The sequence below is a fragment of the Zonotrichia albicollis genome, chromosome 5, assembly GCF_047830755.1.
Source record: "Zonotrichia albicollis isolate bZonAlb1 chromosome 5, bZonAlb1.hap1, whole genome shotgun sequence".
Taxonomy (NCBI): domain Eukaryota; kingdom Metazoa; phylum Chordata; class Aves; order Passeriformes; family Passerellidae; genus Zonotrichia; species Zonotrichia albicollis.
Window position 1 is genome coordinate 22,597,035 of NC_133823.1, and position 12,718 is coordinate 22,609,752.

Sequence of the window (12,718 nt, forward strand, 5' to 3'; positions counted from 1 at the left end):
GAGAACAGCTCATATCTCTTAATGATCATATGAAAACCTATTCTGCTTTCTGATAGTTAAACAGACAGTGCTGATTTCTGAAAAAAAAAAACAACAAAACAGTTCTGTACATTTGAAATGCAACAGGTATTGAGAAGCTGATTTATCAGTTCTGCCAGTACAACACACAAGCAATCTGTAAAAAAGCTTTTCAAAAATTTTAAAGCCAAATTAAGAGAATATAAATGCAGTTTTCTTAATGTGGGAACACTTCTTGATGTTCAGCAACTTACCTACACAAGCAGAGTTTTCAGGCTTTAGTCTGTATCCATTAGGACAGTTCCAGTGCTGCAGAGCTGAGAGGCTGACAAAACCAATTTTAAAAACCACTGGCAAAAAAGCAACAAGGAAGAGAAACATAATCTTGAGGGGGTTTTTGAGCTGTCACTAGAGAAAAACTAGCTTGTACTCAGTCATATCCAGGACAAGATGAGCATGTGTAATCCCAAAAGTTTTCTGCAATCTGTCACTTTAGACTCAGACATCTTATCACAATTTCAAGTTTTATCTTTGCCTTGCTTTTCCTGTCACTTTAGACCTTACTGCGTCTGACTACAACCTTGAAGAAATTCCTGGGAGATTTCTTCCCCACACACATCAGGGCTTTTTTCTCTCGCTCCTTCGTTTCTTTTTTTTTCTCTTTTGGAAGCCAAGTATGAAATGCCTGACACTCTTGCCACAAATTTAACACAGTTCAAAAGCCATGCTCACAAGGATCACTTCAAATTTCCTTGCAACAAAGCTGCTGTTTAAATCTTTAAAGCAGAGAATTCAGAAAGCTCTTCAGCACAGCTCTCAGTGGAGTGCAGCGAGCAAAATCTCCAGGTACCGTCCTTCTCCGACCCGCAGTTGTTTTTTACATCCAGACTTGGATGGACTCCTCTTTTCTTTTTAAAGCTCTGCTTGCCCCACCTCTTCTCTTTTTAGTACCACTTGAGTGAACCCTGTGTTTGCACATAGTAATGTGGTCAGTTCCTTACTACAGGGAACTGAGCCAGCATGCAGATATCCAGCCACCCATAATAAATACAGTCTCTTTAGAAAAGCAACGCCTCCTGCTTGAGAAGTACCTGCAGCTTGCCAGTTAAGTTTTTTCCACAGAGATTGTAGGCAAATTTATTCAATTCCTGTTCATTCTCAATTAGTTGCATTCCTATTAATATCATCATGTGTTTTACCACCAGAAATTAATTTTGTCATCAAAACATTTCATGCAAAAATCAGGGGGAAAAAAAATCCCTCTGGTTTCTCTGATATATTTTTACTGAAAATCCAAATCAGATTAAGGACAAGTTCAGATTCAGGTTATGTGTTTGTAATTTTGAGTTGAAACTATCTCTCTCAGGTCTGAATTTGGCCCTTATGCCTTTCCAGAAGAATGCCTGTTGTCAGAGCAAGGGGTAATGTGTTCTGAGCCTGCATCACCCACAGATGTTGCAGACATTTATATGTGCACTGCTGCTGCACAAGGTTGCTGTCGGGGTGCAATGCTCTTTTACACCTGTTCCACTGAGGTATCAAAACTAGACAAATTCCAGAGGCTCATAATTCTTCAATATTGAAAAAAAACTCCTTTTTCACAGCTCATCAGCCTAGACCAGCAAAGCTCTAAAGCACAAGAGTAAGTTTGTGCTTCTAAGATTTACCGAATGTTGAAAGTGCTGGGATTTAAGCATGTGTTTAAATAGTTGATTGTGCCAGGCTTTGTTGAGCTAACTACTGTGAGACAATCTGGTTCTGTCACTTTTTTCTTTCCTTTGATTTGATAAAATTTTATTTCTGGAGTGCTGTGCTGGAATGAACACAACAGCTGGATACAGCAGCAGCATCAGAAGGTACCTACAACTGTATGAGTTCTGCCTCTCAGAATTCTCCTTCTATCCTCTCCCCAAATTTGCCTGAATCAGTAAGAGTCCAGACTTGTGCTGTCAGAAAACAGGATTAAAATCTGATGATGAATTGGGCCACTCTCCATTAAAAATAACTGATTCTTGATGTTTCTGTCTGTGTGCAGGCACATTCTAGTCTCTCAATCTTCACTGCTACAGCCACTGCAATTAAATCCAGACTGACAAATGGCAGCCACTTTTCCATACACTCTGTTCAGAGCCCAGTCTTTATCGCTCATGCTAAGCTATAAAATACAGTAACAGTAATGTAAATTATGCAGGGCCAGACTCATGCCAAAGAGCATTTGCTTCTCCAAATAGTCCCTAGGAATACAAAAGGGCAAACAATGTGAAAGCACAGTATAAAGCCATCCCATCTAGGATTACAGGATCCCGCGCAGGAACTGTGGTATGTTCCACATGAACCTCTTTTAGTAATTCTGCAGTCATCAGTTCCTCCTCACACAATTTTCTTCGCTGTTCAAGCTGGGAGCAAGCAACCCTGACAGCTTAGAAGGAATGTGTCACTTCTTTGTGAGCAGCCACCAGCAGAATGTTTGCCAGACCGTGAGGGTGGCCATCCCAGCACATCCTGACCTCTTCCAGGGCAGACTCACACAAACTTATTGAAGGAGACAGAGCGAATAAGCTCTCCCTTCCCTTTTAAAACCCAGAAACAATTTGTCTCACATTCTTTTCATCTCTCATCTACACATATTGTATTTTCTGAGCATCTCCCTCAATCTTCCCACACTGCTCCATTTCCACATTTGCCTTTACACAAAACACAGCACATCCCAGAATTACTTTTTTTCCTTCTAAATTAAATATAAATATAGAACTGTCTGGCATGCCGGTACCCCAACAACCTTTTTTGAAGGAAGAGAACCCTTCATTTTAGCCAGATAGAGACCAGTTAATAAAATTGTTAATATTACCATCCTAGAAGTATAGGAATGGCTTAAAAACAGGAAGAAAAAAATCTTAAGAGTTGAATTAATTTTTTTTTACCCTTAAACCCCAAATTTAACTTGGGCCAGAATTAGTTACCAAGCCCACAGCATGATATGATGTGATCTAGGCCAAAGAAGATAACTATCCATTTGGAAGTGGACAGAACTAATCACTTCCACTACAACAAACCAGAAAGTGCTCAATAAAGTATTAAATGCATCAGGCTGTGCCACATCTACACTTTTAAAACATAGGGCTTTTCACCAAGTGGTTTAGCATACTGCTCACAATAATTCCTTCACACCTGAAGTCATTAAGCATTTCAGAAGTTGTTCAAATGAGTTTCCAAAAAGGAAATTACTGTGCTCACCTTCAGGTATTAAGTACAGAAATCTACATTAGTCTGGCACTCACATGATAAATTAGACCAAATTAGCTCTACAGTCTAATTTGCAGAGCTCCCTGCAGAATCAGTCCCAATGATCTTAAAATCATCCCAGTTTATCAAGTGTGAAGAATTTAGTTGAATTTGACCAGCTGACCGAACACATTTATGAACTAACAGCAAATAAAAATTTTCTCCCTTTCTCTTGGAGTTCTCACTATCTTTGTTGGCTTTGGAAGGCTTTTTTTACCAAAGTTGGGAAAGATCATCTAGCAATTCAAGGACTGGGGGGCTTCTTGGCAAACAGCTGCTGTAGTTCAAGGACAGTATATTCTGACTGTTTCTAAAATGTGGAGGAAACAGCCCTCCCTCAGCTTCCCATTATCTACATTGTGCTAATAAATATATTGTTTAAGTCATATATTGGCTTTATTCTTGCTCGCTACACATTACGCTAGCTTGTCAGCAGTTGGACTTCTGTTTCTGTCAGCCTCTGAAAAGCTAATTCTGGCCTTAGGCATATTCTAACGTGGTTAAAGTTATATTTTTTAGTCAAAATAACCTAAATTACTACCAACACAGGTAAATTATTAAATGTGAATTCAGTGATGTAGCATAGGTAATAAGTAGCAGCTATCTCTAGTACAAATAGCACAGAGCAGTGAGGAACATTCAGATCTCACAAAACAGATTCCAGAACCTCTCCAACGGCCCCAGAAAATCTGCCAGCCCCTGGGACAAGATGCTCATGGATGTGTCACTCTGTCACAAAAGGTAGAGCCACCAGAGAAGCAGCTGATTGACACAAGCAACTTTTGTGATGCTACCGGAGAGTTCTCATAGTGCTCCAAAAAACCACCCAACAATTGCCCAAGCCTGCCTTACACCTCCTGCTGCAGCCTGGCCTCAGGGTCAGTGCAGGGCTGGCTGACTGATCTCTGTATTTCCTCCGACATGACAGTGCTGGATTCAGTGCTGTTAGTGCCATTGCAGCAGGTTCAGCCTGCATCATCTATAATTCTGACAAAAGGGACATTATGCCATGTCCCTTATTATGCCTGTCAGAGCAGAGAGAGGCCCAGCATGAGAGACTGGCATATTGCAGTGCTCTCTAAAAGCAAGAATGCCTGAAATCTCCTCCTGAGGTACAATGGCCATTCTGGCTTTGTCCTCAAGCATGTCACTCATCACTTCAACAGTCTGGAGATTATATATGGCTGGCAGGATGTTTTAATTTAATTTACTAATAAAATTATTTAAATAGTGGGGCTTTAAATCATGAAAGCTTTTTGAAAACCAAGTTGTCTGTTGCACAGCAGCAATTAGGACAAACATCCAGTGGATTTTTTTGGGAGTTTGAGTACCATAATTTTTCTGCTATGATTAAATTTTTTTTCCTACTACAAACTGATTCTAAGCAAAAGAAAAAGTTTAAATAATCTGTTAAGCATACTGTTAACTATAGCCGATATTATCTTTTTAAAGCATTTTTACATTTAACATTTTAACAGACACCTTTCACCCGCTGCTATAGAGTAAATGCTTATTTCATCAGCTAGACCACACTGGAATCCACGGAAGGATCCAGAAAGAAAGTTAAATATGCTTTCTCTCCTATCCTGACAGCCAGAACAAGAGTGAAACATTCTGGGGAAGGCACATAGCACATTACTGACTTATGACATTTATCAACGTTAGATGACTACCTCAGGCCTCTATGTTAACAGACATGAAGTAGTAGTTAAAATAGCATGTTTAAACAGTCAGTTGGCTCTCTGAGGTGGAAACAAGACTGAAGATAAAGTAAGTCATTTTTTACCATCAATCAGATCTTTACAGCTTGCTATGTGAGAACATTTAACAAAGGATGTTAGTAACAGGTATCACTATTAACATTAGCTCGCTATCAGAGTTAAAAAATGTATCCTCTCTGTGTCTTTTGCTCTCTCCATCCCAAGGATAGCTCTGTTTCCCTCACAGCAAAATGATTTCTAGTACACATACTAGAAGAGCTGCTCTAACAGATCTCTCAGAACAAAGGCACTGGTTGAAATCTAATTTCACTAATTTTTAGAGTTCCTGAGCACTCACCATTTACACTGATACCAGTAAGAGATTAGGAATTTATCTGTCAGTCCATATGCTCTTATTTCAAGTCCATCTATGACAGATATTGTTACTTTTACTTTTTTTATCTCATAAGTCCTGTCCTGGGGAGGTGAACAATTAAATTTAGTTTTTTATCAACTTTTTCTACCTCATTACAGACATTTTCAGATGGTTTTTCCTTCTTATGACCACACAGAATAAAGAGCAAGGAACATTTTGTAGTTTTGTTTCATAGTTGCCTTGCTGGCTATGTGGAACAGAATCACTGCACTTACCAATCCAGTTCACTTTGTCCAATTAACTCCATTTCACCTTGTGCATCTGTAGCACCAGTTTAGCACATCTGCATAAACTTACATCTGCATAACCTTACATCTGTCTAGCACGCCTCAAAGGCAGAACCAAACAGGAAGGACAATAAATAGGAGTAGAAACAGAAACAGGCATTGTTATAGTCAGCTTTCCACAGCAAAATGCAATTGTCTTGGAACAATTCCAGTCTTGACTTGGAATTCAAGAGAGATTTGAGACCTTGCCAGGGCCCAGTACTGAGCTCCTGCAAGCAGGTGCTGCCATACTCAAACACTCTGAGGGAGGCAATGACATCCTGAGCATGTTGCAAGCCACATCCTCTGAGGAAGGTCATTCTTGTCCTACAAATGCCCATGCAGCTGGTGTCAGAAGGATTCTCTGGTGTATTGGTGGGCAACCAAGAGCAGGTATAGTAAAATACACTTCTGACTGCTGGGAATGTTCAGTTTTCCTACAATTCACAGAACAGGTTCAAGAGCTCTTTGGAAGCAACTTTTTCCTGATTAGTAGATCTTTGAGCATTGAGCATTTCCTGAAATATTTGCTCAGAGCCTGCTAAAAGTAAACTTGCACTTGGAAGTACAAGTTTTTGATGTAATGGCATTTCTTGTGTGAGACAATTTTACGGGTGCAGTATAGAAGAAAAGCAAAATAATAAATAGAGTCAGACCCTACCCAGAGGGGCCAGAGTGGATTTCTCATACCAAATTGGGAAGCAGCTGGCACGGAGTGATCAGCAAGGGCTCTGCCATGTAGGAGGCAGCTTGACCTGACAGCACCTCAGGGAGCTGCAGCCTGGGCAGTGCCAGAGCCTATCACAGACCCAAATGCCTCTGTGAGTGTGATATCCCAGGGCTTGGCATCCAAATCCTGCAGCTACCAAACACACCCTGCTTGAGGCCACAGCTGCCAGCTCTCCCTCTAAACAGGGACAGGGAGACAAGAGCAATGGGGAGAAAGGCTGGGGCATTAAGCACAAGCAATAACCCACATTATATTTAGCTTTTAGATAATGGTTCTGTACTTCAAAGCTTTGAACAGATTCCATGTGGCTGGTTGGGGTGTGAATACGGAAGCTCCAGGTCAGACTCCACTGACAGTGGTGATTTTAGAAAGGGGAGAAACCATTCCTTGCAGTTGTCATTTTCCCTCTGGAGCCCTGTGAAACACTACTGCACTACAGGAATCCCCTGGGACTGCCTGCAGGAGTCAGTAATTGTATTGTTTCTACAGTAGTTTTGAAGAAATTGAAATGACCTAACAAAGGTTTGATCTCAGGAGCTGACCAGGCAAACACTAAGAACTGTGCTGAGCGTTAGGGATGGGAGAAAATCACTTTGCAACACAGCAGCATAAAATGATTGTGTAACCAACAAACAAACAGCAAGCAAAGTGCTCACTAACATTCACACACATTCTCACAGAACGTCTGCTTGGCTGCACACAACGAGCAATGTCTGTCTAGCTGAAGGGCGAATGAACAGATTCCTGGAAGCTACAGCCACCTCCTTTACAATTGCCAGTGTGTGCTTTACCTTACACCAGGCTAGGAAAAGCAGCAGTGAAATCAATCCCAGTTAGGCTTTGCAAAATAAATGCCCATGGATGCATGGAGATGTGGATTTGTGCTGTAACCACATGCAGAGCATATTAAAGGGTTCTTTCATTTCACCTACATCCCTGCCACAGGCTTCCTGAGTGATCCTGGCATACTGTGCAAATGGTCCAATACTTACTTTTACATGAAGAAAGGTTATTTAATTTAATTTAACAGCTGTTATAAAGTACACTGAGACTCTTGCATGTAAGGTTGTACTCAAAATTGCAAAGCAGTTGTTCATTTATTCCTGCTACATCACATAGAGAGAACAAACTAGGCCATAAAATACAAGGTGAAAGAGAAAATTAATTTGGATTTGTACATGAGTTGTGTCAGAAATACAGTGGTGTTAGAAAGCACTGAAAATTTTAAATATCACTTGCTATTCTCAGAATGCAAAATATGATTATTCCTATATGGAAAAGCACAGTAAAAATACATTTCCTTCAAAGGAGTTATGTTAATGTTTGTAGTGCTTTTATACGAAAAATCATTGCAGTGTATTATAGAAACTTATCTTTTTCAAAGTGCAAGCTAGATGTATTGTAACAAAATTCCTATTAGTGCTATGAGAGCATTTTTGAGGACCACTGCCTCATACACTGTATAAAAAAATGCTCCACACTCTGAAGTCACTTCACAAGCTACCAAACTAAAATAGCTATAATAATGAACACAGTATTTAACCCAAGATCACCATTACAGCATCTTTATCAAAAAATAGAGTATTTCAAGGCCATTCTGTATAATATTACAAGTGGGCATTAGGAAAAGACCCTAAAAAGGAGCCCCCATGCAAATTCTCCTCAGCCACGTGCATGGAGAAGGTTCCTGTACCTCCTGGGCAATGATTTGCAAATTAGCCATAGGTGCCCAGTTTTCCAAAATGAAATAAGACTCCAGTAAGGGGAGAGGGGCACAGGAAATCTATTCTGGGAGTCTGCACTCCCAATGGTGAAGAGACTTCTCCATTTGTGCGTTTGCATTTGGCTGCCTTATTTAGAGCTGGGCTGGCAGGCAAGGCAGGACGTGTCAGAAGAAACCCAACCACACCAAAATATCTGGGGCAAACACTATAATTCTGTTGCAATCTATGTATTGAGAGAGAGGGGCTTATAGAAGTGCCCACCTAATGTGTGTTGGCACAGAAGTCAGACACTCATCCCTGCTTACATCCCCAATGCTCACAGCCACTCACAGCTGCAAAATGTACTGACTAAGGGCAGGGGCTCTCCTCAAATGTTGCTGGATCACAAGCTTACCTTCACATTCCAGGATGAAATACCCAGAGTGACAGCTCTTCACTTTCAGACATGAAGGAGAAACTGATCCTGAGCTCACTGATGCCAAATTCCCACCGATTACATAAAAAACACTGGACCAGGCCTACCTTATGGAAATGACAGGTTCTTGTCTTAACCATCAGCACAGCTTAAAGAAGTACCTTGCTATTTTATCCCTCAGAAATCAAAAGTGATTAGGTCCTTTGGTAAGAGAATATCACTATCATACGCTTTCCAGAGCCCACCTAAGTTATTTTTTTTTTAACATGTATAGCTTAAATTAGGCCTGACACTGAGAAACAAGAGAAAAAATGGAAAATGTTTCTAATATTTTAGAAAATATTAGCAAGCATAACAGCAAAAAGAGGACAATCCAATTAAGGCCTTGGGATATGGTTTTCACATCATGCCCTTTCACACCTGTCCCAAACAACAAGGTGCTACTGCATGAGAATACAATATGGACATTTCTTTTCCCAATCCAAATCTACAGGAGGTTCCACCAGCAAACACTCGCTAGCAATTGGTATCAGTATTCCTTTTCCTCTACTGCCAAAAGCAAACACCTCTTCACTTATATCAGCAAAGAAATAACACCTTCAAAAATTATCAGTTATTAAAGATTATTCAAGTCATGGTGTTCTGTGGATCAAGCATGCAGCTACTACTAATGCTTTTATAATAAGATGAACAATCTATTAAGTGCAGAAGCCTTCAAGAGAGGGAAGTCTCATAAGCAATTATTGCTCAGTGATTTGCCTGTACTGATATTTGGCTATTGGAACTCTTGCTACTGCTGCACCCAAATGAATAAGTGGCAACATTTATCTTTCACATCCCTCTGGTTTTACCAGGACTCATCAGATTAAACACATTGTGGAAACTAATGTACAAAGAGGAAAATACTGCCATATCTTAGCTTCATGTGTTTAACACAGACAGATTTACCATGCAAAATTACCTCTGAAATTGCCAGGATTTCTCCTCACTAACCAACTGAACTTTTCATGGAAGTAACATAGTACCTATTCAGTAGCTGAATAAGTAAAGTCTTTTTGATGCAGCAAAGTTCTTGGCAGTCAGTGCTCAGGCAATGTTGTTAGGGCTTGAAATAATGCTCTGGAGATTGGAGTCTGGACTCAAAGCAGTTTTCTGTGCTGGATTGCAGACTTACTGAGAAGCAGCATTTCCACAACTAGAAAGAGAATACAGCCTACACTAAAGAAGGACTTGGTGTGCTACATTGTGAGTTGTAGTCACTTTTCCTTTCTGCAGCATTATTACTTACACAGTGGATGTCCTAAATTCTGAGTAGCAACCTAATGGCAGCTGGAAGCACTGTTTCTCATAAACTGCTGAACTTTCAGGATGGTGGAACTGCTGTGAAACACCCGCACATAAACAAAAAAAGCACTCTTGCAGAAATGGGCTGGGCGGAGCAGAGGTTGCTGAGTAAGGCCAATTCAAAAAATCATGGAGAATTTTCATTTCTTTGCAGTGATTATTTATCCATACCAGGTTCGTACAGTGACCATTCAGTTGCACCTCCATGAGCCCATTACCCTGCTCAAAATCTCAGTCATCTGTGGTCTCCTCAATAAACAATCAGTCAGCCTCAGAGGCTTTTTTGGTACAGCATTTTTTGGGATAGGTTTAAAATACAGTAATAAGGGACATTTCATCTATTCCTTTTTTATCAATACTGCAAGAGGCTTTCCCTCTACCTGACACATTGCTGAAGTTACCAAGATGTGGAAGCATATTCTGAACCTCTCACACATCCCAAGCTCTCACCAGACACTCCTGCTATTTATGCCTGCTTATTCTTGGTGTCTGAGCACTGCCAGAAACAACGTGGGACAGTATTCATCTCACTGTAACTGGAGCACCGCCCCCCTAAATCCTGCACCACTGGCATTTGCTGAAATGGCTGTGGGCTCAGAAACATTGTCAAATGTCAGTTCCCAGGATGTTGTCAATAAATCATTTACAGCATCTTTTCAGAACCTATTCCTATGTTTTCTCCCCAGCCCACACAAGGCTGGCATCATACAGTTCACAAAGAACATGGCCTTTTGTGGAACTTACTCCAAACATTAATCAGAGGAAGAAATCTCATCATTTCAGCTATATTTTTAGGTAGTGACATTTGATTTCAACTTCCTCCAGGCCTATCCCCCTGCCCTTTTGATGAATCACAAGCTATTTGTACTGTAATGGGCTTCCATAGTTAAAGTTTTGTTAATTCATTCTGCCCAGAACTATAACTGGGAAGGATCAGAAAGATGTGCAAGGTGTGTTTTGAATGTAACATATCTAATAAGAGTGCATCACCTACATAGCTTATTTCTCTCTTCAGTTTCAGTATTCTACACAGTGAGACTGACAATCATTCAGGCAGCAGCACTGTCCAAGTTCACTTCAACTACCTTTCTATCTGCCAGCTGTTATCAAACACTGGCCTAGCTTTTCCCACTTAACATGTGGCCCATCTAATTTTTACAGATCAGTTAGATTCCATTGATGACAAAGGTGTCAATCTTGCAGCTCCTTTCCTATGCAGACTCTTCTTCTGTCCTTCAGCCTAGGTTTTCCCTATCCACAGGTCTTGTTGCAAAGTAGCTACCTCAGCTTATGAATTCATATCAAGTATGGTGAAAAAATCATGTACAATAATAGAGTCTTTTATCCCCCAGGTCAGATTTCTCTAAACTCTACTGAAGATCTTTCCTGGATCCATTACTGGAACTGGTGAATTGTTACTATTCTTTCTCCTCTCAGGTCTTGCCCATAAGCCAAACAATTGGAGGATGAGGTCCTTCCACTCAGGGCATTGCATACTGTTCAGCAGAGTGTTTTTATTCTTTACTTAACCTTACTTGTGTGTTTTCTGTAGGAATCTCCCTTGCTTCTCATGCATTCCCCTCCACCACAGCCTTTTGGTTAGTTTAGAATCTGTGTTTGATCAAGTGCCAGTTTAGTACACAACTTCAAGGCAGACTTGCACATAGATAGTTACAATAAAAATTCTTGTTTCCTGTTCCAGTCACAAATCTACCATTTCTGTCTTCTGCTTATACTGAGCACCTCTCTAAATGTTCATCCACCAATTCTGGGCTTTTCTGGGATTTTATTTCAAAAAGAGCAGTTAACATTATTCCTTTTTTTGGCACAATTTCTGGCTGATCACCCCTTAAAAGAATTTTCAGGACCATTCCTCTAGTTTCTTTATGCAGGTCAATGAGCTTTAAGAATTACTCTTTTTTCTCTCATATAATTTGATTCAGATTTCATTTCTAAATCTCTGAATCTTCAGTAGTGAGAAACCAAAAACTTAATCACCTTGTGACCAGCCAAACTCTTATCTCTGCCAGTCCACTTTCAGGCATTCTCTAGTGTTAAATCCTTATCAGAGGCACAAGAAAATGTCACTTTTCTATCAATGAACAAGGGACTTTATTACTTACCTCTCCTCATGAATTCCTGTTACAGACTGAAAGAAATATTTCATATAGCTACTGGATACAATGTCTATTCAATCATTTTTCCTGACCAGAACAAAGACCATTCTTTTTCTGCCTTGCGAAAAATGCTTCTTTCCTTGTTTTTGCTGCTGATTACTCTATCCAAAGGGAATGTATGCTCCTCTGTCAAAGAGTAAAGAATGCTCAAGCAAGGAACAAATAAACAGCACTTTTGTGTCTGAAAACATGCCTCCACCATTCTAGAGAGTTCCTTCCCTCATGTTGAGAAGTAATTTAGCACAATCTTCTATTCAAAAATGCTGTGCTCATATTTTAGGCTGAACCCAGAATGATTGACACAGAACTCCAGGAACTGAGTGCTTTGGAGATATTGATCCAGACACAGCAGCAAACAGTACAATTGCAAGGTGCTGTGCCTAAGTTCGTGTGCAAGTTAAATCACAGAGGGAGAAAGGTACAAGATAAGAGTACAATAAGCAGCCAGCTACAGAGAATGGCAAATTAAATTTAGGATAGCATTACTTTCTCTAATCCTCAGCTATGAAACATGATGCTCAGAACAAACAGGAGTGTCACAATTCATATTTTCATATTCATGCTTCAGCAGGAGCAAATCCCTCCACCATGTCACTTCTGTAGGGGAGAAAAGAAATACCAAGTAT

General features: G+C 40.2%; 1 protein-coding gene across 29 annotated transcripts in view; it reads right to left on the reverse strand.

Moving 5' to 3' along the window:
• The window catches only part of EGF (epidermal growth factor), a 95,041-nt gene extending 94,028 nt beyond the window's left edge, over positions 1 to 1,013 (reverse strand). For 27 of the 29 annotated variants that reach the window (XM_074541033.1, XM_074541008.1, XM_074541007.1 and 24 more), the window contains exon 1: positions 273 to 1,012. In XM_074541033.1, the coding sequence (XP_074397134.1) occupies positions 273 to 399 (127 nt within the window). In that variant the 5' untranslated portion in view covers positions 400 to 1,012. Of the gene's footprint in view, positions 1 to 272 lie in introns of all 29 variants that reach the window. The other 2 variants (XM_074541031.1, XM_074541032.1) reach the window with 1 other exon arrangement.
• Positions 1,014 to 12,718: the final 11,705 nt, after the last annotated feature.